Source organism: Peromyscus maniculatus, chromosome 15, assembly GCF_049852395.1.
Source record: "Peromyscus maniculatus bairdii isolate BWxNUB_F1_BW_parent chromosome 15, HU_Pman_BW_mat_3.1, whole genome shotgun sequence".
NCBI classification, from domain to species: Eukaryota; Metazoa; Chordata; class Mammalia; order Rodentia; family Cricetidae; genus Peromyscus; species Peromyscus maniculatus.
In genome coordinates, this window is record NC_134866.1 from 70,438,864 (window position 1) to 70,462,535 (window position 23,672).

A 23,672-nucleotide genomic window follows, 5' to 3' on the forward strand; every position below is an offset into this window, starting at 1 on the left:
TAATCCAACAATGGCTGGCTGTGAACAGAAAGTCTAAAAATCCGGTAGTTGCTCAGTCTATAAGGGATGTCTTGACTGGTCTTCAGTAGATGCTGGAATCCCAAAGAAGTAGGTTCCAGTGCCAGTGAAGGAATGGGTGTTTTAGCAAAGGCAAGGGCAAGCAGGCAAAGAGCAAAAGCTTCCTTCTTCCATGTCCCTGTATAAGCTTCCAGTAGAAGGTACGGCCCAGATTAAAGGTGTGTCTTCCTGCCTCAAGATCCAGATCAAAAGTGTGCATCTTCCTCCCTCAAAGGTCAGATTAGAAGTAGATTCACCCACTTCAAACCAGCAAAAATAATTTCTCACAGGCATGCTCTCCACTTCTGTATTGTAGATCATTCCAGATGTAGTCAAGTTGGCAACCAAGAATAGCCATCCCAAGGGTTATGTACATATGTGAGTGCAGGTGCCTGCAGAGACCAGAGGAGTGTGTTGGAGCTGGAGTTCCAGGTCGTTGTGAATCACCTGGAGTAGGTGTTGGACATCAAGCTTGGGTCTTAACTGCTGAGCCATCTCTTCAGCCATAACTGTTTGCTCTAATATATTAGTGTAATATAGGCTTAAGCATATGTTTGTGTTTATATTTTACTGGAATACATATAAATTTCTAATGTTTGGGCTATGCATAACCAGAATAAGGTAAGTTTTTATCCCCCACAATATTTCCCATTCCTCATCACATGTGGAGGCCTCTGGTCCAGTACCCACTGAAACAAGACTTGCTTTTCACCTCCTAACTCCTGACTTCTGGTTTTGACAAACACACACAAGAATCCTCCCCACCACATCAACCAGCAGTATAACTAATTGGATGATTGTGCATTTAATATGAAACACCAATAAACTTAGAAGGAAAGAATGAGGTTACATTCTATGAATGGAAAACTCTTACTTCAATTATAGAAATAAAAAATAGTCTAAACACAGTGCTAGGAGCCATTGTTTTCTGCTCTGACATTGGTCCCCACTTTCTCTGTAGAAGAGGTGATAAGAAAGTCCCAAGAATGTGGAGAAGGTCACAAGTCCAGCAGGTCTCATCAAGCCATGTCACTCTGACAGCGAGGACTGTTTGTCCCAAGAGTTCTCAGAGCATCTAATAAGAACAGCAGCTGCTGTCATATGTGTACCTATGGTGCAGGTTTTATAGCACAGGCGTTCTGCTAACCTCTTTCCACCATATTAAATCCCGAGGTCCTCACAACAGCCTGAGTCATAAGTGAGGAAACTCAAGTCCAGATTGGTTAAGAAACATGGAGGTTCTAAGCAGCTAAAGACAACCCTGAACCCTGTGGCAACCTGAAAGGTTAAAATGGGTCTCTGTTCAGTGGCATTCTCCCAGGCTGTTTACCAACACGTCTATTCCTCACCAGCTTTGTGTTTTTATGGGTTGGATCGTTACTCAGCAAAGAGAATCGACATAAGAGTCCTGGTAAGTAATAAAGACCTGGAATGGTAAATATGATTCACTACATACTAACTCCATTTAACTGGTTTTTCAGGTCACCTCTTGGAGTAGGCAGAAACCTCTGCTGGCAGACAGTCATGAGGAATTCTCAGGTGAAAGGCCTCCTATTGCCCAAGCCGGACAGTATTTCCTAAGGTGAACATGAGCATTTCCTGGTGGTTATTTTGTCAAATGTCCCTAGGGACATAAACTTTCAGAATACAGTTTTGAAATGTCAATGGTTTTAAATATAAGGAGCATTTACATAATGAGAAAATGAATAACAATCACTTCTGGGCATAAGCACTCATCCAGTGAAACTGGGCTTTACCTGAACACATAGTTATAATTCTGAAATCAGGAAATAGATTAGGTAATGGGACACCTCAGCTTACCTGGATGTTTTTATAGAATAGGAAATAAAAGGAAGGCCCCTAAGAGTTCTCTAGGCTGCCCTTGCAAAGTACCACAAAGTAGGCAACTGAGAACAACAGAGATGTACAGATTTCTGGAACAGAAGTCTGTGGTCAAAATGTCAGCAGGGGTGTGTATCTCTAATGCCTCTAAGGAAACACTTCCTTGCATTTTCTAGCTTTAGGCACTTGTCAGCAATCCTTGGTGTTCCTTGTCTTGTGGCTACTTAACTGCAATTTTCATCCCCATCCCCATATGATATTCTCCATATCTCTGTCTCCCATGGCTATCTTCTTATAATGACACCAGTCACCTTAGATTAGAGCCTCACCTTCCAGGATGTCCCAACTTAGCTGACTCTATCTACAGAAATGCTATTCACAAATAGGATCACATTTTGAGGTAGGAGATGTTGGGACTTGAACGTGTCAGTTTTCCAATGGAGAATACAATCAAACTTCCAGCAGCGTCACAACGGTCTGGCTTTGGGAACTTAATGGGGAATATGAATGACTTGTGGTACAACTGCTAATTACCAGCATCTCAAGTTTGGCCTTGTTGCATTAGGGAGAGACTCCCAATAGCACGGTAGACTGAACTGAATGGATTCCTCTCCACACATGCCTTCTATATAATCTGTTTAAACCAAGACACAATGCAAACAAGCTCGGAAGAAACAAAGGTCACTTCCAGGCTGTAAGTGAAGGAAGAATTGAAAGCCAGAATGGTGAAGCAGTACTAGGTTTTAGCAGACAGATGCCAGACTTCCCACCCTCGAGTAGGGCAGAAGATGTATCCATAGGTGAGCTGAGAAGCCATAAGTGACACATCCACATAAAACCATTGATGATACATTCTTCATGTAGAGTGAAGTAGAAAAAAAATATCCCCCAAATCAGTTCAAGAAACCAGAAGAGAGTGTGTTGTTTGTGTGAATGCTGGCCATCACAACTATGGACAAACACAACTTTCTAGTAGGGTCTGTCAAGTCCAAGCCTTCATCACATAGACATGTCAGGTTCATGTTTTACCAAATCCCATATGAGTACCTGACGTGGACAGCTGAAGATACGAAATTAATGAAAAACCTGGCTAGGACCAGTGCAAGAAACCAAGGATCATGTATAACTACTTTCCAGGCACATGGCCACTCTCACAGAAAACACTACCATCCTGCCACAAAAGTGAGCTGGTGATCCATAATTAGTACTCACAAGCAGAATAAAGACCCTCTCCATGCTACTGACTGGATTCACAGCAGGAATCCCCAAGGCTCTCCCTTTTACCATGTGGTTCTCCAGAAACCATCTCCATACAAATTATGCCTTCAGTCCAGAGTCTCCCTTGTATGGCAAACCCCAAATTGTCTCCACAAAGCAGAAGATGATAGACAACGTCTTGTTGCTGAACATACAACCTCTGCTACCCAGAAAAGTCTGAATGTATCCTTCTGGTCTAATGTAACTCTACCAGAAGCTGCCCTGGCCTTTACCTCAGGATGTTTGCCGTGGCTTTCCTTTCTTGAGGAAGAAGGTCCGGGTCTCGTAGAACTTCTTCTAGCAAGTTTAGAACATTCATTTTGAGTTCATTGTTGAGTTCAAAATCCTATAAAATAAAATGAATCTTTTAAGATCTTCATTTCAAGGGTTAGCTCTGTGTCCTGTGACACCCTTTATTCATGATGGTTTTCCCAGAAGCCAGGTATGAAACTGAAATGTGTGGCCCCACAGGCCCTCACTGCATGCTCCTAGTGGTCCTGACTTGAGTAGTCTGGGCTGAGGCTGTGCTGTTATATTTCTGATGGGCCTCCCAGGAGATGAGAGCATATAGCCAAGGTTGAATACTATTGCTCATGAACACCAGTCCGGCCTGGTCTCTAGCAGCCATTACAAAGCTCTAGCAATACCCACCCCCTCCTTGCCTCTTGTCTCTAAACCTCCCTCCCCCATCACATCCTACCTCCACACATGCTTGGTCACCTGCCTGGGCTTAAGGCACTTGCTCAGTTCCCTAGAGGGGACATGTCTTTCCTTGGCCTGGAACACTGTGCTTCTTCCTAGGGTGGATTCTCATTTATCTCTCAGGCCTGGGAGTTGGTAACACTCACTCTCCTTGGAGTCCTTAATTGACACAGTGGGGTTGAGCGCTTTTGTCTTGTGCTCCATGGAGCACATAACTCGCTATTATCATAATTTAGTGTGGCATATTTTAAAGACCAAAGCAGTTGCCTGGTTTCCTGCAGGACCATGAGTAATATCAGAAACAGGGGCAGGAGTAACTTGAAAAACATTTGTTGTAAGAAGAAAACATGTTATTTGGGTGTTAACTTGAATGAAGATGTGCTAAGGGTATTAGTATCAGTGTACTTATGCTTGAATCTACATCGATATGCTAAGGGATAAGAAGTAAATGGTACTCAGAAATGGATGTGGTCTTCCCAAATACAAGAGTGACATTGATGGGATTATGGCAGAGTTAGGAATACTAGAGCATAGAAACAAATAATGAGAATAATGAATAAGAATCAATAGCAAGAACTTGTGAGTCATTACTGTTGCAATGAGGGATGGATGGAGGGATGGGTGAGTGGGTGGATGGATGGATGGATGTAGTGGATGGATGGATGGATGTCATAGATGGATGTGGTAGATGGATGGATAGGTGAATGGATGGATGGATGTGGTGGATAGATGGGTGAATGGGTGGATGGATGGATGTGGTGGATAGATAAATGAATGGATAGATGGATGTGGTATGTGATTAAATGGATATATGGATGGATGTGGTAGATGGATGTGGCAGATGGATGGATGGATGGATGGAAGGATGTGGTGGATGATGTGGTAGATGGGTGGGTGGGTGGATGAATAGATGTGGTGGATAGATGGGTGGATGGGTGGATGGATGGTAGGATGGATGGATGGATGGATGTGGTGGATAGATAGATGTGTGGGTGGATGGATGGGTGGGTGGATGGATGGACTAGAACCTGGGCAAGGTGGATGGCCTTACTGTGACCAATGACTGGATGACTTGTAGACTGCAGGAATACACACTAGATGGAGCACTGTACCAATGATAAACTGTCCTGAATGGACAGCAAAGCAGCTCAGGGTAGAGGTCACTACTGCCAAGTTTCATCCCTAGGCCCCACACAGCAGGAAGAGAGATGCAAGTTGTCCTCTAGCTTCTACACATGTGTGTGCACACATGTACATACACACACACACATAATAAAGTTTTTCCCTAGATTTGATCATTTTACTGTTGACTTGTTCCTGGGCTGTAAGGGGTGGGAGGAGGTAAGAGAGAACAAATGTAAATACATTGACAAACATGATTCCAGATGTGTATCACTACACAGGTTTTTTTTAATTCTAGTAATTTTTCCATTGATTTGGAAAATTTCAAGGTAAAATATTAGGAGACACTTGGGCAGTGGTGGCGCATGCCTTTAATCCCAGCACTCAGGAGGCAGAGCCAGGTGGATCTCTGTGAGTTCAAGGCCAGCCTGGTCTACAGAGCAAGATCCAGGACAGGCACCAAAACTACACGGAGAAACCCTGTCTCGAAACACACCAAAAAAAAAAAAAAAAAAAAAAAAAAGGAGACAAACAGAATAAAGACGTGAAGCAGTGGTTCCTGCACTCTGTTATGGAGTGAATTGTGATGCACCATCCCCTGGCAGTGAGCTGGGAATGTTGGTATTCAAAATCAACTAGGGCTTCCAGCTCTACACAGGAAGTAGACTTCTGGTCTGTGTGTACAGACAGGAGAGGTTGTTACCCACCTGAATCTGTTACGATTATTACAGTGCATTCTATTCTAATACTTGTATTATTATATTATTAGCTGTATTACCCATTATTATAATTACAGTTTAACATTAAAGACAATGATTTAGAGGAATTAACCTTCTCAATCATTCTTAATGGTTGGAGACCAACATCACTAGTGGCAATCAGTCAGATAAAAAGAGAACAGTAAAATGTTTTACTATATATAGTCAATTAGGGGCAAACTGTCCATGATTTTACAAATTGTAGACAGTTTAAGAATCTAACCTAATTTGAACTGAGAGTTTGTGCATCTCGGTTCCACAGCAAAGGGAACAGTAAGCTACTCCCAGAACTTCATTTTCCCTGTTTGTTAACAGTGTTATCTCTGCAAACAGGAGCCCCGGGGTCTGAGGCCAGTGCAGATGTTCATAAATGTCCTGCCTAGTTTGTGTCAACCTGACATAAGCTGGAGTCATTTGAGAGGAGGGAACCTCACCCGAGAAAATGCCTCCATGAGATCAGGCTGTAGGCAAGTATGCAGGGCATTTTTAAAATTAGTGATTGATGTGGAAGAGGCCAGGAAACTAAGGGTGCTGCCATCCCTGGGCTGGTGGTCCCAGGTGCTTTTGAGAAAACAGACTGAGCAAGCCATGAGGAGTGAGCCAGCAATCGGCACCCTCCATGGCCTCTGCGTCAGCGCCTGCCTCCAGGTGCCTGCCCAGTTTGAGTTCCTGTCCTGACTTCCTTTGATGAGGAACAGTGATGTGGAAGAGTAAGGGAAATCAAACTTCTCCTTGCTTTTGGAATCAACCCAACTTGCACTGGCCATGGTGTTTCATCAGAGCAATGGTAACCCTAAGACAGTTAATATTAAATGACAGTTCATAAAATGTCCCCTACTTCTTCTCCAGCAGCTTCTCATGATTTTCCTTCTAAACTGTGGGCAGGGAGAAGCTAGTTATATCTTGCTGCTGCTGCTTCTTCATTCCACCCGACCTCCGTCTCCAGGGATTTGTATTTTTAAACAGTTAACGACCTTGTCTACTTCAGCGTCTACGAGCTACCGCAGGAGCTTGCACCCATCAGGAGTCTATTTCCTTAATGAATATTTGATATATATTAGTGAGTCTTCGTGTGGCTATGTGGAGACGCTAATGGTGCAAATAATCTGATTACCATAAACAGTACGATTAGTGTGAAGGACACCAGGCCTCTGTTTAGGCCTTGCTGAGAGCTAATTAGTGCTCAGCAAGCATCCTTGAGCAGCTGCTGGGCTCCATCCTGGGCTCAACAGGGGTTGTTCTGAGGCTCCAGGATGGCAAATGTGGCAGGTCTCCTAGACTCATGTTGCACAAGATGCTGAGAAGCAGTGATGGTGAGGGTGCAGTCCTAAACAAGTCATTCATGCAGCTCCTGGCAGCCTGTAGAAGAGGGGATGGGAGGAATGTAGAGGCTGGAGAACAGGGAGAAGGCGGTGAAGTCCCATCCTCTAGACACAGCACAGCCAGTATAGTCAGGAACTTACAGCAGAGGCAAGTATTTGCACTGGTCCTGCACAAGACAGGCTGTCTCAACAGTCAGTCGTGGGTGGGCAGCGACCCTGGATGGCTCATGGGACCCTATGCCCTTACTGCTGAGCTATAGGCTAAGGGTGGGCTGGGGGACAAGGAGGGGGGACTACTTTCTTCAGTTATGTACCCTCTGTGAGCCCAGCAGACGCCAACGGATAGTTCCAATGGCAAGGCCAAAGAGAAGGCCCTGGTCAAGCCCAGAGGTACACACACAGAGGAACATGGAAATGGGAAAGAGATTGGGAGGAAACGGGACGTGGATAAGCAAGGGAGGGCGATGAGAACATGGGGGTGAGAGCAGTCCAAACACATTATATACAAGCACGGAACTGTCAAAGAATGAGCTGAATTAATAAACAGGATCCTCACACATGACCCGTACAAGGAAAACTATTTTAAAATTTTAATAATTAGTGCAAAGATCATTCTATAACCATTTACTATTGAGCTACTGGAAAGCAGTAAAACAAACCTAACATTCTTTAATAAAACATTTTAAAATGTAATTTTACTCTTCTGAACTTTGGGGAAACTGGCCCGAGCAGCCCTTTAAAAGGTGGGGTGAACCATCTGCTGATGACTGAATGAAGCATGATGCATGGCTGTATTTGAATATTTATTCTGATGCACCGTGGTTGATATAAACAGATTCTCTGACACCTCTCGAGTTTCCCCCTTGAGTCTGCTTACATTTGCCCAGGCTTCTCACCATGAAGCACCCTCTAAAGCCAGTCCTTCCTCTCCAGCTGGGCTTCGGAGGAGACGACAGGAGACAGGGGCCAAGTTCTCAACATCCCTCCTAACCCATGGGCCACCGAGGCTGAGAAAGTGTGATCACATGACCACAGGATCTCCATCCGACCCCTGTCACCTGCGCTGCTCAAACTCGGATGCAGGCAGGAGTCACCAGGGCTGTGGCCAACCCCGAAGGTCTGGTTCAGCCATTTGCAGAGGCACTGGATTCTGGGGTGTTGTTTTATGTGTGTGAGTGTTTTGCCTGCATGTGTGTGTGTGTGCACCATGCCTATGTCTAGTACTCACTGGATCCCCTGGAACTGGAGTCACACATGATTGTGAGCCACCAACGTGGGTGTTGGAAACTAAACCCAGGTCCTCTGCAAGAGTAGCGGGTGCTCTTAACCACTGAGCCGTCTCTCCAGCTCCAAGATCCTGCTTGTAGCAAACTTTGCAGTGACCATCTTTTAGCACTAGGATTCTACTTCTGTTCCACTTTGAAAGCTGAAGTCTTTGATGTACTCACAGGACACTGTGTTATTCACCGATGAATGTAAAAACACACAATTGGTCATTGAACAGTTTCGTTTTAAAGTACAGAATGTTAGTGTCAATTAAGAATAAATATAAACCAGGAAGAAAAAACATTTCCCCCTATTTAAATCCAGAGATAGGATATTTGTAAGTCTGGCTGACTTGAGTTTTATCATAGAATGTGATTTGGGCTGCTTTTCCCCAAGCCTGGTCTCAGGATCAGTGGCGTTCATTGTCCACAAGATGGCACTGCTGGGCCGCTGCCTCTTGGGAGGAAGCAGTCAGGTGTCTGGTGAACCGCAAGGGAGCAGGGACAGTGGAAGTCACTGACTGAGGCTATCCGGACAGTAATTGCTTTCATGTGATTCCCATGCCCTCTACTCCAAATTAACAAATCAGAGGCATGGAGACAGAGAATCGGTGTGTGTGTGGGGGGGTGGGGGGTGGGGGAGTGAGGCCTAGGAAGTACCAGGTGTTTACATTTCAATCTGCCTCCTATTCTTCCGATAACTGTTGAGCAAGTCAATGCTACAGGTTCTGGGCAAGGCAGAGCACAAGTCCGGGTGGATTGGCAGATAGATGGAGGCAATACTAGCCAAGGACACCTAGAGCACAGGCTTGAGAAGGCGGATGGGAGAGCTGAGGAGGTTGGAGACACAGTCTAAGAACCAGCAGCTGGAAGGAACAGGTCATAGGCAGGACTGTGGCACACAGTGGACGCTCACTCACAGAGATAGTCAACTGATGGTCTTGTGACCCTCAGAGGAGAGGAACCAGAGAGAGGAAAGCTAACAGTGACTGTGACTCCACTTTGTGACGGCTTGCCCAGGGCTAGGTTCTAGTTTCTGCTCCACCCTTCAAAAGTGGTCTTGGAGAGTATTACGTGGTTATTCTCACCTCAAGTGAGGAAAGTCCAGATGCACAGAGCCTAAACCTCCCATTCAAAGTGGGGCAGTCGATAAGAAGCAGACCCAGATCCGGACTCCAGTAGTCCTGGCCAAAACCTTAATCTTCAACTGCCGTACCACACCATTCTTCAGAACAAATTGGCTAAGTTCCTACTAGAGTGTGGTGACCTGGAGGGTAACAGGCTATAATCAAATGTCATCTGAATCTGGAACTGTGTTTCACTTGTACCCAGGAATCTTCAGATGCCAGTTCCAGTCTGAACACAGTGGTTTGCATTAATAAGGTTCAACCACCCCAGGCTGTAATCCTGTTTACAGTAGGATTGCAAATTCAAGGTCAGACTCAGCATGGAGTGAATTCAAGGCCAACCTAGGCAACTTAGACCCTACTTCAAATTAGAAAGGAACAATAGGGCTGGGACAGAGCTCAGTGGAAGAGTGTTTGCCTAGGATGTCACAAGGCCCTCAGTTCAAGCCCCAGAGCTGGAGAAAGGAGGAGAAGAAGTGAAATCTGTGAATCAATACTTCCCACTACAACCAAACAAGTCATGTTCCCCGCAGTGAAGAGCACGGTTGACTTAAAAGTGTGAACCTTTAGTTCACCATCGTGAGTGATAGCAGTGCATCCCAAGCCTGCATCCTGAGCTGACCACACCGTATCTTTCCCTGTTTCCCTACGCACAACATACAATTTAAATTCTTCATCTCATGTAAAACTAACCATGTTGATAGCTTGAGCATTGTGAAAACCACATTCGTTCTTTCCAGAGAGCAGGGTAACATGCCGGCCAAGGGGACTCTGGGGACTGGCGGACTCGTAATCAGTAAACACAGTTCAGGGAGAAGGAGAATTACGAGCGTGATTTTCTCTGTGGTCAGCACGGTGCATTCTAACAGTGCAGAGTGGAGCAGATCTGCACACACAAGTTGAAAACCCCGAACCACGGCCCGTAAGTCAGATGCCTAGGATGTGGAGGGTCCTGAGCTCAGAGACTGGGGCTCAGGCTGATACTCAAGAAAATGAAAGTATTCGTTGGCTGTCTGCCTTCCCGAGTTACACAAGATGGAACGTTTAAATTGTGTTACAGAGGTGTTAGATTCGGCTATTTTGTGAGGAGGGAAACAGGAAAGATGCTGTGTGATCACGTCAGGATACAGGCTTGGGATACAGTCCTCATCACGATGAACTGAAGGTAACACACCTTTGAGCCAAGCATGTTTTTCACTCTGTGTCCACCTCATGGCCTCTGGGCTGCATGCTGTGAATGGGACCCTATCTAGCACCAGAAACTCACTTAAAATATTGAGAGTTGTTGTTATCATTGCTGTTGTTCTTTGAGACTTGACTATAGCTCTTGGGTGTGAATTTTGCAGATGACAGCAATGTGTCACAATGTCAAAAGGTAGGTGTGGTGATATGTGTTCCCCAAAATATTGTGTGCCCTAATAAACTTATCTGGGGTCAGAGAACAGAACAGCCACTAGATACAGAGGCCAGAAAATGGTAGCACACACACCTTTAATCCTAGCATTCCCAAGGCAGAGTTCTATCTGGATCTCTGTGAGTTCAAAGCCACACTGGAAACAGCCAGGTGTGGCAACAAGAGCCGTTAATCCCAGGAAGTGATGGCAGGAAGCAGAAAGGTATATAAGGCATGAAGAACAGGAACCAGAGTCTGGTTAAGCTTTTAGGCTTTTGAGCAGCAGTTCAGCTAAGATCCATTCTGAATGAGGACTCAGAGGCTTCCAGTCTGAGAAAACAGGACCAGCTGAGGAATTGGCAAGATGAGGTGGCTGTGGCTTGTTTTATTACTCTGATCATTCAGCGTTCACCCCAATAACTGGCATCAGGTTTGATTCTATTAATAAGACCTGTTTAAGATTCGTGCTACAGATAGGCACTCCTGGTAGAACTTTAAAATTGAAAGCCAGCCCTAGTGGGGGGGATGGGAACCCTTGAAGGGCACTTCCTCACCTTGTTCCACTCCTGCAACCCCCTCTGGCTTGCCCGTGTTCACATCTCTGGGCAGCACTGACTCTGGATCAACTTCTCCCTTTGGAAACCCTCACTGTCAAGCAGGGGGAATTCCAGGGTTCCCTATTACCCAACTACAGAGGAATGTCTCAGTCTCTTCATTTGCATAATGGGTAGGAAGTACTGATGGAGAAATACAAGGAAGGACAGAAGTTTGAAAGATCCTGCAAGGCAGGAGCACTTCTTCAACAGGACTTCTACACTTAGCAACAGTACTTCTACACGTCCCAATACATGTTCAGTACTTACTAGTCACTCAACAAAGTTCTTGAAACTACGAAGAGGATCAGCATGTAGGGAACCTGTCCTTGACTATTTCCTAGAGCCTACAGCCCAGGTGCTAGATCCTAGACAATCAACCTCAGACTTGCTAAACACGGTGCCTGGCTCCTGGCTGGCCCACACATATTTCTTGACTGAATGAGTACAAGTCCGCTGAGGACAGATGAAGATGAACTGCCTAAGTCTTAAAGTGATGATTTGGGAAACCAGTTTAGCAGATGTGAACTGGGAAGTGCTGGGAGAAGGCAGAGTACAAAGATAGACACAGAGTAAAACAAAACCACTGGCTAGAGGCAAACGATAACGCCGCCACCAATTCACCGGAAAGGCAAGCACCGCCCAGAAGATGCATCATTCAACTATTTTCTGATGCACAACTCTGAGTTTCTAAAACTTGCAAAAAGCTAGCCTCTAGTCTTCAATGGTTGAATGAAGAACTTGGAAATACTGCTCCATAACACTGAAATTAGGTAGTTCTCAAGCTTATCTCTTTAAGTTCCCCCCCCTCCCCTCACAAACAAATATTTAGCCTGGATAAAAAGATGTATCAGGGAGAGAGGCCCAGGGAGAATTTTTCCGGAGTGAGTGTTTTGTATTAGGGTTCTAGTTAGGTGAGTAATGTAAATGGATCAGAGCTTTCAAGACAATAACACAGACTGGAGGAGAAAGACAAGTCTAGAAGGGCTTGCTTTTAACTTCAATATTTGTAACTTTGTAGTTGAATAACATCCACTGTCATTGCAATGATCTGTGAGCTACTTCCAATATACACCTTGGGAAAGCATTAGGAGAGGATGTGGTCCTGCCCATGCAAAAGGTTGCTCAAAGAGCTGGAGACAAATGCCCATCTTTCCTTCCTCATAGAGGAGACGCTCAGTGCGTAGGAATGTGACAAGAGTGGAGCATTGTTGATGGTAATCCAAGGGAAGACTTGGTGCACAGACTAGTAGCTCATCTGGGACATTTGGGAGCAGAGGTGAGAGAAGAAAAGAAGGAAGGAGAAGTGAGACAAGCCAGGGTATGCTTGAGTATATAACTGGCTTCTGGTGTCCTCAGGATGCTCTGCAGTGGTGAGAGCCTTGGGCCAGACCTGGACCACAAAACAAGGACCGATGACATCCCAGTGCATGTCTGACCATCATTCCCCTTGGTGAGGATGTGGTCGCACCCCACAGTCTCCAGCCATGCTTCCCACAGAGTGAAGTGAGAGCAGGGGGTACCAATGAGGAACAGTAACCCTGTTGCCATGACACCTCCTCCGGAAATAAGGTGAGAATCTATGGAAGCAGTCAGAAGCCATGTGCTAATTCTTAGTGATTTCTTAGTCAACAAAAGCCAATGTCAAAAGGTGAAGGGACCTTAAATATTTTTTTAAACACTTTAAGTAGTAGTTGTAGCCACTAAAGAGAAGAAAAAGTCTTCCAAGGACACTGGCATTTTAACTGCTTAATCTAGTTCATACCAGCTAGTAAATCCTATTGTGAATGATTCACCAATACTAAGAAAAGCCTGGAGAACTTTTTTTTTTTTTTTTTTTTTTTTTTTGGTTTTTCGAGACAGGGTTTCTCTGCGTAGCTTTGCGCCTTTCCTGGAGCTCACTTGGTAGCCCAGGCTGGCCTCAAACTCATAGAGATCCGCCTGGCTCTGCCTCCAAGTGCTGGGATTAAAGGCGTGCACCACTACCGCCCGGCTAAGCCTGGAGAACTCAAGGGGACTTCAAAAGACAAATGTAGAAATGGATAAGAGACAAGGGGAACTTAGTAAGCAGTTAATAAACTAGGATTAAAAACAAACAAAAAGAACTTTATTGCTTGTTTGTCTGGACCAAGGAAAGCAAAACAACAACAACAACAACAACAACAACAACAACAACAACAACAACAAAAAACCAACAACAAAAAACAAAAAAAAACAAACCCAAAAACAAAAAACAAAAACCAACAGCTAAAACCAAAACACAAACAAACAGAACACACACCAAAAAATCCCAGAGAATCCCCAAGTTTCATACACACAAAAGTAAACACGGACTTCTCACATAATAGTTTTCACTTAATATTTTGAATCTGACAGATAATTCAGTTGTGCATAAGAACCCCATGCAGCTGGGTGGTAGTGTGGCACACACCTTTAGTCCCAGTACTCGGGAGGCAGAGGCAGGTAGGTCTCTGAGTTCGAGGCCAGCCTGGTCTACAGAAGGAGATCTAGGACAGGCTCCAAAACTACACAGAGAAACCTGTCTTGAAAAACCAAAAACCAAAAAACAAAAACAAAAAAAGAGTGCCACCACAGGGTCAAATGCTGTAGGAATCACGGTTGTCATCAGACTATGGTCTAGAAACCTGGGAGACCAGAGGAGAGGAAAAACAAAGCCACTGCCAGGGAGCCGAGGGCAGACTGGGCATGTGGATGGAAAAGCACTGTAGGCAAGTGGACAGACGCTGGAATGGGCATAGACAGGAGGGCTGAGCCCCGGGATAGGACAGCGCTGGCTGTCGGCCAAGAGCCGTCAGGAGAGGTGACGCCAGCTGCCCGTTCAGTAGCGAGTTGCGTTCTCCCACCCACACCACACACTGTGCTTTGCTGTTCTGGCTCAACCTCCCCTTCAGATCTAGAACAAAGGATGCTTCTGAACTCTCCGAGCTCTGATGTGACACTGAGTTCTGTGTTTTGCAGAGCGATGCCAAGAAATAAAAATTTAAAAGAGGCTTCTCCAATTGTCAAAATAACCAACAGTTGAGAGGAAGTGAGTACGCTTGCATCTTGGGCCCCTCTGATCCCAGGCATCCTTGAGCAAGCTTCCTCCGGGCTATCACACCAGCGCCCACTTTCCTGATCTCCCCGAGTCACTCAGGCACATTCTTACTTCCAGTATCCTGGGGAGGGAGGAGCCGCCATCTTCATGTGTGATTCAGTACAACAATGGAATTATGTAAAGATTGTATTTTTCCCTGCACAGGGATGGGTCCTCCTCCTCCTCAGCTTCCTACCGTGGCAGTGGTGGAGACCACATGTCAGGACTGCAAGAACTCGGGTCTCAGTGCTGGGTCCAGTTTCCTGCCAGATCTCTGGTGTATACTAGTAGCGATTTCACTTTAGTTAAGTGATAACACCTCAATGCGTCCGTCCACCATGCTAGCTACCCTGGAGATCAATCAGCCACGTGTGCCTAGAAGCCACTGGGCGGGGCCCTCCAGGTACAGTGCTACCCTTGTCCCCATCCTGTAACATTCAAGAGCTTCACAGACGCCCTCTCAGAACTCAGTCGCTCATGTGTCCAGTGCAGGGACGACGCTGTGCCTACCCGAGGTCAGGGGTTAGACTAGACAGTGCCAGCACAAGGCTATCTCCACCTAGAATCGACATCCATAACAACATCACCACCTGTCACCTCATGTAATCATCCCTGTGGCTCACAGCAAGAAGTGGCATTAACCCAATGTTTCTAGAGGAAGAAATCTAGGACCTGGGGCAAAGGAGTTTTCTGAGCCACATAGCCGGTAAATGTGAGAACAGGGGTTTCATTCTCCATACCCCACCCCGTCTCGGGGATACCCCCCTCAGTGATGAGATCCTTGTCACCACAGGTGTGTCATGCCTCCCTCTGGAGTATCACCTCAGCTGTTAGGGACTGAGCACTCCGCTCCCCCAAAATCTCTGTCCCTCTGTCTCTGTTGTCTGTCTGTCTCTTTCTTCCTCCCTCTTTCTCTTTCTGTCCCCACCCCTCTTCTCTGTTTATAGGATAAAGTTACGCAGAGCTGTATCAGCTACTTTTCTCACTGGGGTCACAGAATACTTAGCAGAAACCACGTATGGAGGGAGGGGTTGACTCTGGCTCATGGTTCAGCGGATGCCTGGCTCACAGACGGGGTGATGATGGCATTGTGGGAAGCAGCTCCATGATGGAGGAGAGTGAGGCAGCAGGTCCCATCTGGCTGGCCGTCAGGAAGTGGGGAAAAGTGAAGAGAAGGCCTTTCTTCTGTTCACTTTTCCCTTTGTATTCATGGCAGGGCTGGAGTCCAGGGAACGGTGCTGCCCACATCGGTGTGGCTCTGCCCTACTGAGTTAAACCTCTCTGGATGTTCCCCCACAGTCACACCCAACGGTATGCCTCACTAATGCCCACGGGCCTATTAATCCAACTAAGTTTATCAGAATTAATCAGACTTAACTGTTTAGTCAGAATTAGCTATCACAAAAGTCTTCTTGCAATGGGAAGAGGGTTTGTGTTTGTGGTATATGTATTAGAAATATATATTTCATTAGAAACATTGTTCAAAGCAAGAATAAACCAGAGGAAATGAACACAGCTGGGCAGATTAAGGGCTTATCCTGGATATATTAAAATGGACATTATATTAATAACAACACAGGTAAAGCTAACAGAAGCTGAGCAATGCTCTGGAAGAGATAGTTGACAGGGAGGAGTCCTCTTGGGGGCTGGACATGACGTATGTCTTGACCAGGGTGGCATTTCAGGGAGTTGGTCACTACAGAGGTCACCAAATTACACACTTACACTCAGTGCCATTTATACGAAGTCTATCACAGCCCAATAAAAAAGGAAGAAACTATATAACTGCAATACAAACTCAAGTGCTTCATTTTCAGATAAATACGTCTTTCCGAGTTCGCCATAAAGTCCGCGCAAGCAGACCGGGGTGGTCTGGAAATGTCACGGCTGGATTGTTTGAACACAGCCTGTGAAATGGGCTCCCAAGAGAAGCCGTACTTCGGATGACGTCATCAGGCAGCATCACTGTCCCGTGTGACGTCAGGACCGTTCAGTTACCACAACAGTCTCATTGGGGCAGTCGGAACTGCAGTCCACACCAGTGACCTGTGTGGCCCTCCCCACACCCGGCCTGCTCTAAGGCCGGAAGGCGACACTGAAGGCTCCGTGTGCTCCCTCCACCTTGACCCCACACGTGTGCTGTGGCCGCAGATGCTCACGGCAGAGAACAGAGTCTGGTGTGATACGCAAGTGGAACCCGGTGTTGGCACCTTCTGGGTGTAGCAGAAGAACAGTGATTAGCTTGTCCATGGGCACTCCAGGACAGCTCACCGGACCCAGGTCATGCCTGGTCTCCTGTGAGTCATTTTCAACATCCTTCTGTCCTGGGTTTCCAATACTCCACTTCACCCAGACTCTCCCAGTGGGGTCATAGAACCCCTCCAGGCAGTCTGTTGGGCAGGGGACAGGGCCAGACCGGCTTCTCTGAAGGTCTACTTGCTCACAATGTAGAGAAGGCCCCCCTATGTATGCATACACAGCTCCCCGCTTGGCCTCGGCGAATATTTTGTACCTCTGCCTAGGGCATGGGGCTGGTAACTTCCTTAAACCGTGTCTTCTAGGGCTGACTGAGAAGCAGCTCTGTTCCTCCCCGCTGTGGTAGGGAGCTAACCCTGCCACCCTCTCTGACACATCCTATCTTGACTTCCCACTGGTGAATGAACACAACTGTGGCTGGGTTGCTTTCAAGAGCTCTATCTTGTCCTGCTTAGGTGGCCTGGCCCCTCCCCTTGAGGTGTGCAGCCTTTGCTTCTTTGGCCTGAGGCTTTGGTCCTCGGCCTGAATGTCTGAGGCAGACAGAGGAACCAGAGGGTGAGGCTGTTGTGCAGGAATTACACTAGGCACAATGGCTGACAGTGGCCTCGTGTTCGTTCCCATGACTGCAAACTCCTTGAAGTCAGAGACCACGGAGATCTTAGTCGCTCTCACACCCAGCCCAATGCACAGGTCTTATTAGTGGATAAATAGAGAAAACAGAAAAAGAGTAATAGTGATACTCAATTCATAAAGTCTTTGGGGGAACCAAGGTTGTGTCAGACACTAGGTCTGATCTCATGCTTTTAGAGACTTTTCCTGGGCCCACGGTGAGGGACATCTCAGACATTCACCCGAGTCGGAGGAAGAAAGCTGCAAGCCCAGATCACAACCGCAGCTCTTTTTCATCATCATTCCATGTCTGTGACATTTCTCAGGTGGACCGAGTCTCTTCAGAATGACTGATCAATAGACAACTCAGAAAAAAAAAAACCAACCAACCAACCAAACAAACAAACAAACAAACAAACAAACAGAATTGCCCTAGAATGTATCAAGTCTGTGACAGCCACTCAAGTGAGCAATAGGTCTTAGTGCACTTGCCAGCCTGGAAGTCCCTCAGAAGATCACAGTGACCACAGGAGCCAAGAGCAGCATAGCCCGGATATCTTCAGAGACCTGGGAATTGTGTAAATGATGCACAAGGCTTTGCAGCAGGAGGCGTGTGGGCACATGGGTGTGTGCATGTGTATGTGTGTGTGTGTGTGTGTGTGTGTGTGTGTGTGTGTGTGTGTGTGTGTGATTCATATAAACGCTTCCTCTCCACAGCAATGCCAACACACACACTGTAGTGTAGAGCCCAGCTTGTGGGTCCATTGACAGACACAGCCTGTGCTTGGCTCCCTTTGGAAACTAAAGGACAGAAAACGACCTCGTGGAGAAAGTGAGCAGTGTCGGCATTAAAATGTCAACTCAGTTCAGCAGCAACCAAGCGCTGTCTGCCAGGAGCGCGGCCCCACAGAGCTAGCAGAATGAAGACAGATGCGCACCTGCAGGGGGCAAGCGTGTCTGCAAAGCGTGTTTCACGGCCATCTGCAGAGAGACAGAGAGACGAAAAGAGCATCTCTTCCATCCTCAGCAGGAGGGGTCTGAATCACAAATATCCACGCCGCCCTTTATGGTTAATGCAAAGTAGCCTTTAAACTTTATCCCGTCTTTGACCTGAGCCAGTCAGGGCCCTGGTCTTTCTAGTCAACACTTGTACAGATTACTAGCCAACATCAGGTCCAGGAAGGCCTGACGTGGAGTCAGCAAAGGACTGTGTAGACTCAGAACCGACGAGGTAAAGAGGGACTTGGCTTTACTTTGCACAAGGGGAATAAATTCTACAAATGTTTTGAATAGAAAACTGTGAGATTTCTTTCAACTTAAAAAAACAAAGTCGTAGGAACCAAAATGTAAAAAGACACGAGGTAAGATTTTGCGAACTTTGTAAATTTTGTGAGTTGGTCTAAGAAAGCCCTCCCCGATCAGATAAAATTTATTTTTGGCCTTTATGGGGTACTGCAGTGGTTGCCTCCAGGGGCTCTGGGTGCCACAGAAGATGAAGGCCTCTGCAGCACAGCTCCCCTTTCAGAGGGGACCCTGAGAAATGTAGCCCCAGGGTACTCTAGTGCAGTTGAGACCACGGCTGTAGTGTGGGAGGTACCGCTGCTCACACATGGGGAAGAGGGGAGGCCCCCCCCCCCGCCCCATTTACCAATGCACTTCGGATTATCAGCAGATGGGAAATGGCAATGTTGGAAATACGTATGCCTTTTCCTTACATCTTCCCCTCTTAGCCTCTAAGTCCCAAGGCTTCTGACCACAGTGTGTCAGGAGATTGTTTACACATGCAATGACTTCAAAAGCTAACTTAAACAACAACCCCTTGAAAGTAGTCGCTGGAACTTCCGAATTACCTGTGCATGCTTGGAGACCCAGTGACGGAGGACATTCAGGACTCGATTGGTGGCTGTTCTCCGTATGATAAACTCCTTGTCACATGTTCTCTCAGTATTGTTAAACCCTTTGGAGGAAAAAAAAAAACATACACACATTGTAGTTAGGGCCAGTCCCCAGGGACGAGAAAAGGTCACTTATTTTAGGACTCCTGTTAATGAGACTCACAAATGCTGCATTGTGGCAGGGAGGGAAAGTGGCTTTAGATGTGTGGATTCTGCTTGCTTATTACATCTCCAGCCAGCCCCTCCCCCCTCCCCCGTAGTTACAGGTGCAATTACATGAATAAAGCACACGTATTTATTAAAGGCCACCGAGGAGAGCTAGCGACCCACTAATGACATTTCTATTTATGACTCTCATGAGCTACAATACAAAGCCAAGAGGGAGCTTTAACAAAAGAAGTAGGGCCAGTGTGGATCTATTTATACCTGTGCCACACCGTGGTTGTGTAATCAATAGTACCAGATATCTGAGCTCACAGGGCAGGTAAAATACTCTATTGTCTGTCTGCAGACAAACAGGATAGCCAGTGTTTGAAAAGAAGTATTTGAAAGCTGCTAAAAGTATGGATTCCAAATGTTTTCACCTCGGAAAACTTGTAAGAACATGAAATGAAAGATTTGTTGATAAGTTTGAATCACTACACAATATAAACATACCGATGCATCTCTTTTATACTCCATGAGTAGATAATAGTTATGTAGGTAGTTGGTGCTTGCCAATTGCAAATAAAATAATTCAAAACAAAAAGACTTCCAGAAGTGAAGCTTCTGTCCTTGAGTTCTGGTAAATTATATCGGTCTCTGATGTCTCTTACGTGTCTGTCTCATGGAGTTGTTGTGGAATTACCCTCCTGAACAAGTAAGTGTTAAACATTGATCACAGTACCCACACAATGGCAAGAACTCACATGTCAGCCATTACTACAATTCGACATTTATCTGGTGTCTTTTGGTGGGTGAGCAGGTGCAGTGATCTTGGGCTTTATACATATGAGGCAGCTTTCCCACCACCAAGCTCTAGTCCAGTGTCCAGAGTTGCTCTGTGCAGCCGCGTCACTGCCTTAGTTACCTTTTCATTGTCAATAAAACATAGTACTTCACACTGACTCCCTTTTAAAAAGATATTCTGTGATCCAATAATAATTAAGCAATCTATTTCCTTTAAAAATGAATATATCTTGGGCTGGCTGCAGCTCCATGGTGAACCACTTGCCTAATATGTTTAATACCCAGGGGCCAAGTCTCAGAACACAACAATAACTCCTCTTCAAAGAGCTGTCTACACTTGCTGGTTCCCTTTCCTCATCTCTTGCTGTCTCCACGTCTCACTCCAAGCTTCTCACTTCCTCTCACCTACCAGCAAGACAGACTCTGCGAGGTCACCAACAGCTTTCACGTCTATATATCCAAGGGGTGCTCTGCAATCACTTTCTCAGAAATGTATCTTTTAAGTGACTCCCCATAGAGTTCCTGATCTCATCTCTGAGTTCCAGATCCAGGTTTCCAACTCCTCTTTACACTTTCCTCTTACAAGGAAAGCACACTACAAGCACAATATGCTCAAAAAGAAAGAGGCCTTTCCCCCAGACTCTGCCCTGGCTGGTGTCATCATCTCAGGAAAGAAACACCACCATTCATCATGGTGGGTAAGCCTAGAACTTGTCTGTCTCTCCCTAGATGATGCCAGCAACCCTCCTTGGTCTAGTTCTCTTTTGTCTTCTTAAATCTGGAATCCCAGGAGCCAAAAAGACCTTTTCAAAGGACAAATTGGATGTGTCAAATGAGTGTTCAAGGCCTTTCAAGAGTCCTCACAATAAAATCAGAAGTCCTCTGTTAGTATAAGTCTACCGTCGAACACACAGATTGCAAGCCCAGTGCCACTTTGAGATCTTTGGCAGCAATTAACCATGCAGCTCACACACGATTGAGCCAGTATGATAATGAGTATTCAGAGACGGGTAATACCTGGGGGCACTCACCAACCTAAGACAGAACACCTGTGTGGCCTGGGCAGGCGTCTTCATGATGGGTAAGGCGACCTGCTGACGTCCCACGCAATCCAAGTCAGAGCTCATTTTTTAATAAAAGGGGGACCTGCAGGGCCCTGGCCCCCGTTTTGGGTAACTGTTGCCTTGTTTGTGGACCTTGACCTTGATATCCTCCCTATGCTAATTCCCTGCCAGGTTCCACCCTCCTGAATGCTTAAGGGAAGTTCCTTGTCTGTGTATCCTGAATAATGGGCGTTAACAGCTTAGATGCAAGATTGTAAAACATCAGTAGCGAACTTCTGCCCTCCAGGGTCCTCCCATTGTGCTGTAAGCCTGTAATTAAGACCTCCTACCCCCTTCAAGAAATGACATTCGACATTTAAAATTATATATATATAATTGAATGAATACTGCGAATGTAATCTATGAATACCACAAATGTGATTAATATCATGAGTGTAATTTAAAAAATAAAAAAAAAAACATTTTGTAGATATCTGTTAAGTCCATCTAACCTATGGTATAGTTTTATTCTGAAGTTTCTTCTTTAAAATAATACACATAAATAATGTATTCTGATCATATATACCATTACCTTCCCTTATCCACTCCCTACCCCTGCTGAACCCTCTTCTTCTTCATAATAAATTCTCCCCCTACTTTAAAAAAAAATCAGAAGTCCTCAACACAGTCTAGAGGGGTTCTCAGGGTTTGGTCTGCTTGGCCTTTTCTGGAACCACACGTTTCTATTTTGTTTTCTATCTCTCCATCCTTTGGTTTGTCGTGATCCCTAGGCCTTTGCACAGACTGCTCCGTACCGAAACAAGTGGTGCACCCCCTTTCAACCAGGGCAAGCCACCCCTCCTTCCCAAATGAGGCCTTCTAACTGGAGCAGGGGAAGTTCTCATGACATCTCATAATAACACAAACATTCACTTTACAGCACCTACCACACAACGGTAGACTTATCGGTGTGGTTTTCTGATAAATATTTTGGCTTTTCATGAAGAGGGGAATTTAGTATATTTTTGCTGAGCCCAAGCATTTCTCCAGTGTATGTCATAGACTGTATGTTATATGCATTATTTATTTTTTATGACTGGAGTGTGTGTGTGTGTGTGTGTGTGTGTGTGTATGTGTGTGTAAAGTTGAAGACTCTTCTTCCTCTCTCTTTTTTAAATATGGATAGGAACCTTCCACCTGTGGGCAGACATTTACAATTCTTTCAGGGGAAGGTGATGATGAGCTAGCTCTTGGCAGGCTAGATATACCAGAAAGCCTTTAGTCCCAGTACTTGGGAGGCAGAGGTAGGTGAAGCTTTTGAGTTTGAGGCCAGCCTGGTCTACAAAATGAGTTCCAGGACAGCCAAGGCTGCACAGAGAAAGCTTGTTGAAAGAGAGAGGTGGGGGAGAGTGAGGGGGAGAAGGAGAGATAGATAGATAGATAGATAGATAGATAGATAGATAGATAGATAGATAGATAGAGAGCACATTCCGAGTAAAATATAGCAAATATTACTCCATCTGAGTTTACAAGACAGTAAGAGATTCTCCAGATTCAAATACAGAAGATTGTTTGTGAAAATCAGAGCCAAGTCCCTGGTGGAGGGGGCTGTCCTGAGCGGAGGGGAGAGCTTTCCCATTCTGGCCTCATGGGATTGGAATCACAGTATCTAAGTTGTTCAAGGCAAAAAGCACCAGAGCCTACATGAAGAGCGAGGGCAAGGTGGCAACTGAGACTCCCACATAAAGCTGGAGTTCTCAGAGGTCTGTCGCCCGTGAGAGGGTAGACCAGGACATGGTCCATGATCAAAGTCGACAGTTTAGAAACTTGCCTGAAGCTGGGGCTATCACTCAGTGCATAGACTTCTGGGATCTTTGACCCAAAAGAAAGAAACATGCTTCCTCAGCGTGGATTCCAGTAGTCTGGTGAAAGTTTCTCTGGAAATGGCTAACCACAGGCCCTGGACCTGGTGTTCAAACTTTGTGTCTTCCTTGATGAGAAGTTAAAGTAGTGATGGCCGAGGCCCTTGAGAACCCTGTGGACTCCAACAACAGTGCTCAAGGCCTTGGTGGAGGAGCACACACTCATCCCAGCTTATGCAGAAGAAAAATTCACCCCTGAAGAAAAATTCACCACCCCAAATCACAGATCAACAGACACACAGGTCAGGAACCCACCACACCACACTCCACGCTTCTACCCCTGCCAAATTATGGAAACCTTCAGTTTTAAGGATTGGCTGAGCAGGCACATGAGGACCAGGCACTAAGAACCAAGCTACCACTTGTCTCAGTTTTCTTTTTTGCTGCTGTGGCAAAACACCCCCACCAGAGGACTTAGGGGAGACAGAGTCTATTTTAGGTCACAATTCTGGGTCACAGGACAT

At 45.8% G+C, this 23,672-nt stretch overlaps 1 protein-coding gene across 6 annotated transcripts in view; it reads right to left on the bottom strand.

Annotated features, from left to right (window-relative positions):
- Positions 1–23,672, bottom strand: part of Rasgrf2 (Ras protein specific guanine nucleotide releasing factor 2) — a 223,710-nt gene that overhangs the window by 17,655 nt on the left and 182,383 nt on the right. For all 6 annotated transcript variants that reach the window (XM_076552054.1, XM_015998983.3, XM_006980480.4 and 3 more), the window contains exons 18-19: positions 19,251–19,357; positions 3,390–3,502 (exon numbers count right to left, since the gene is read on the bottom strand). In XM_076552054.1, the coding sequence (XP_076408169.1) occupies positions 3,390–3,502; positions 19,251–19,357 (220 nt within the window). The remainder of the gene's footprint in view (positions 1–3,389; positions 3,503–19,250; positions 19,358–23,672) is intronic.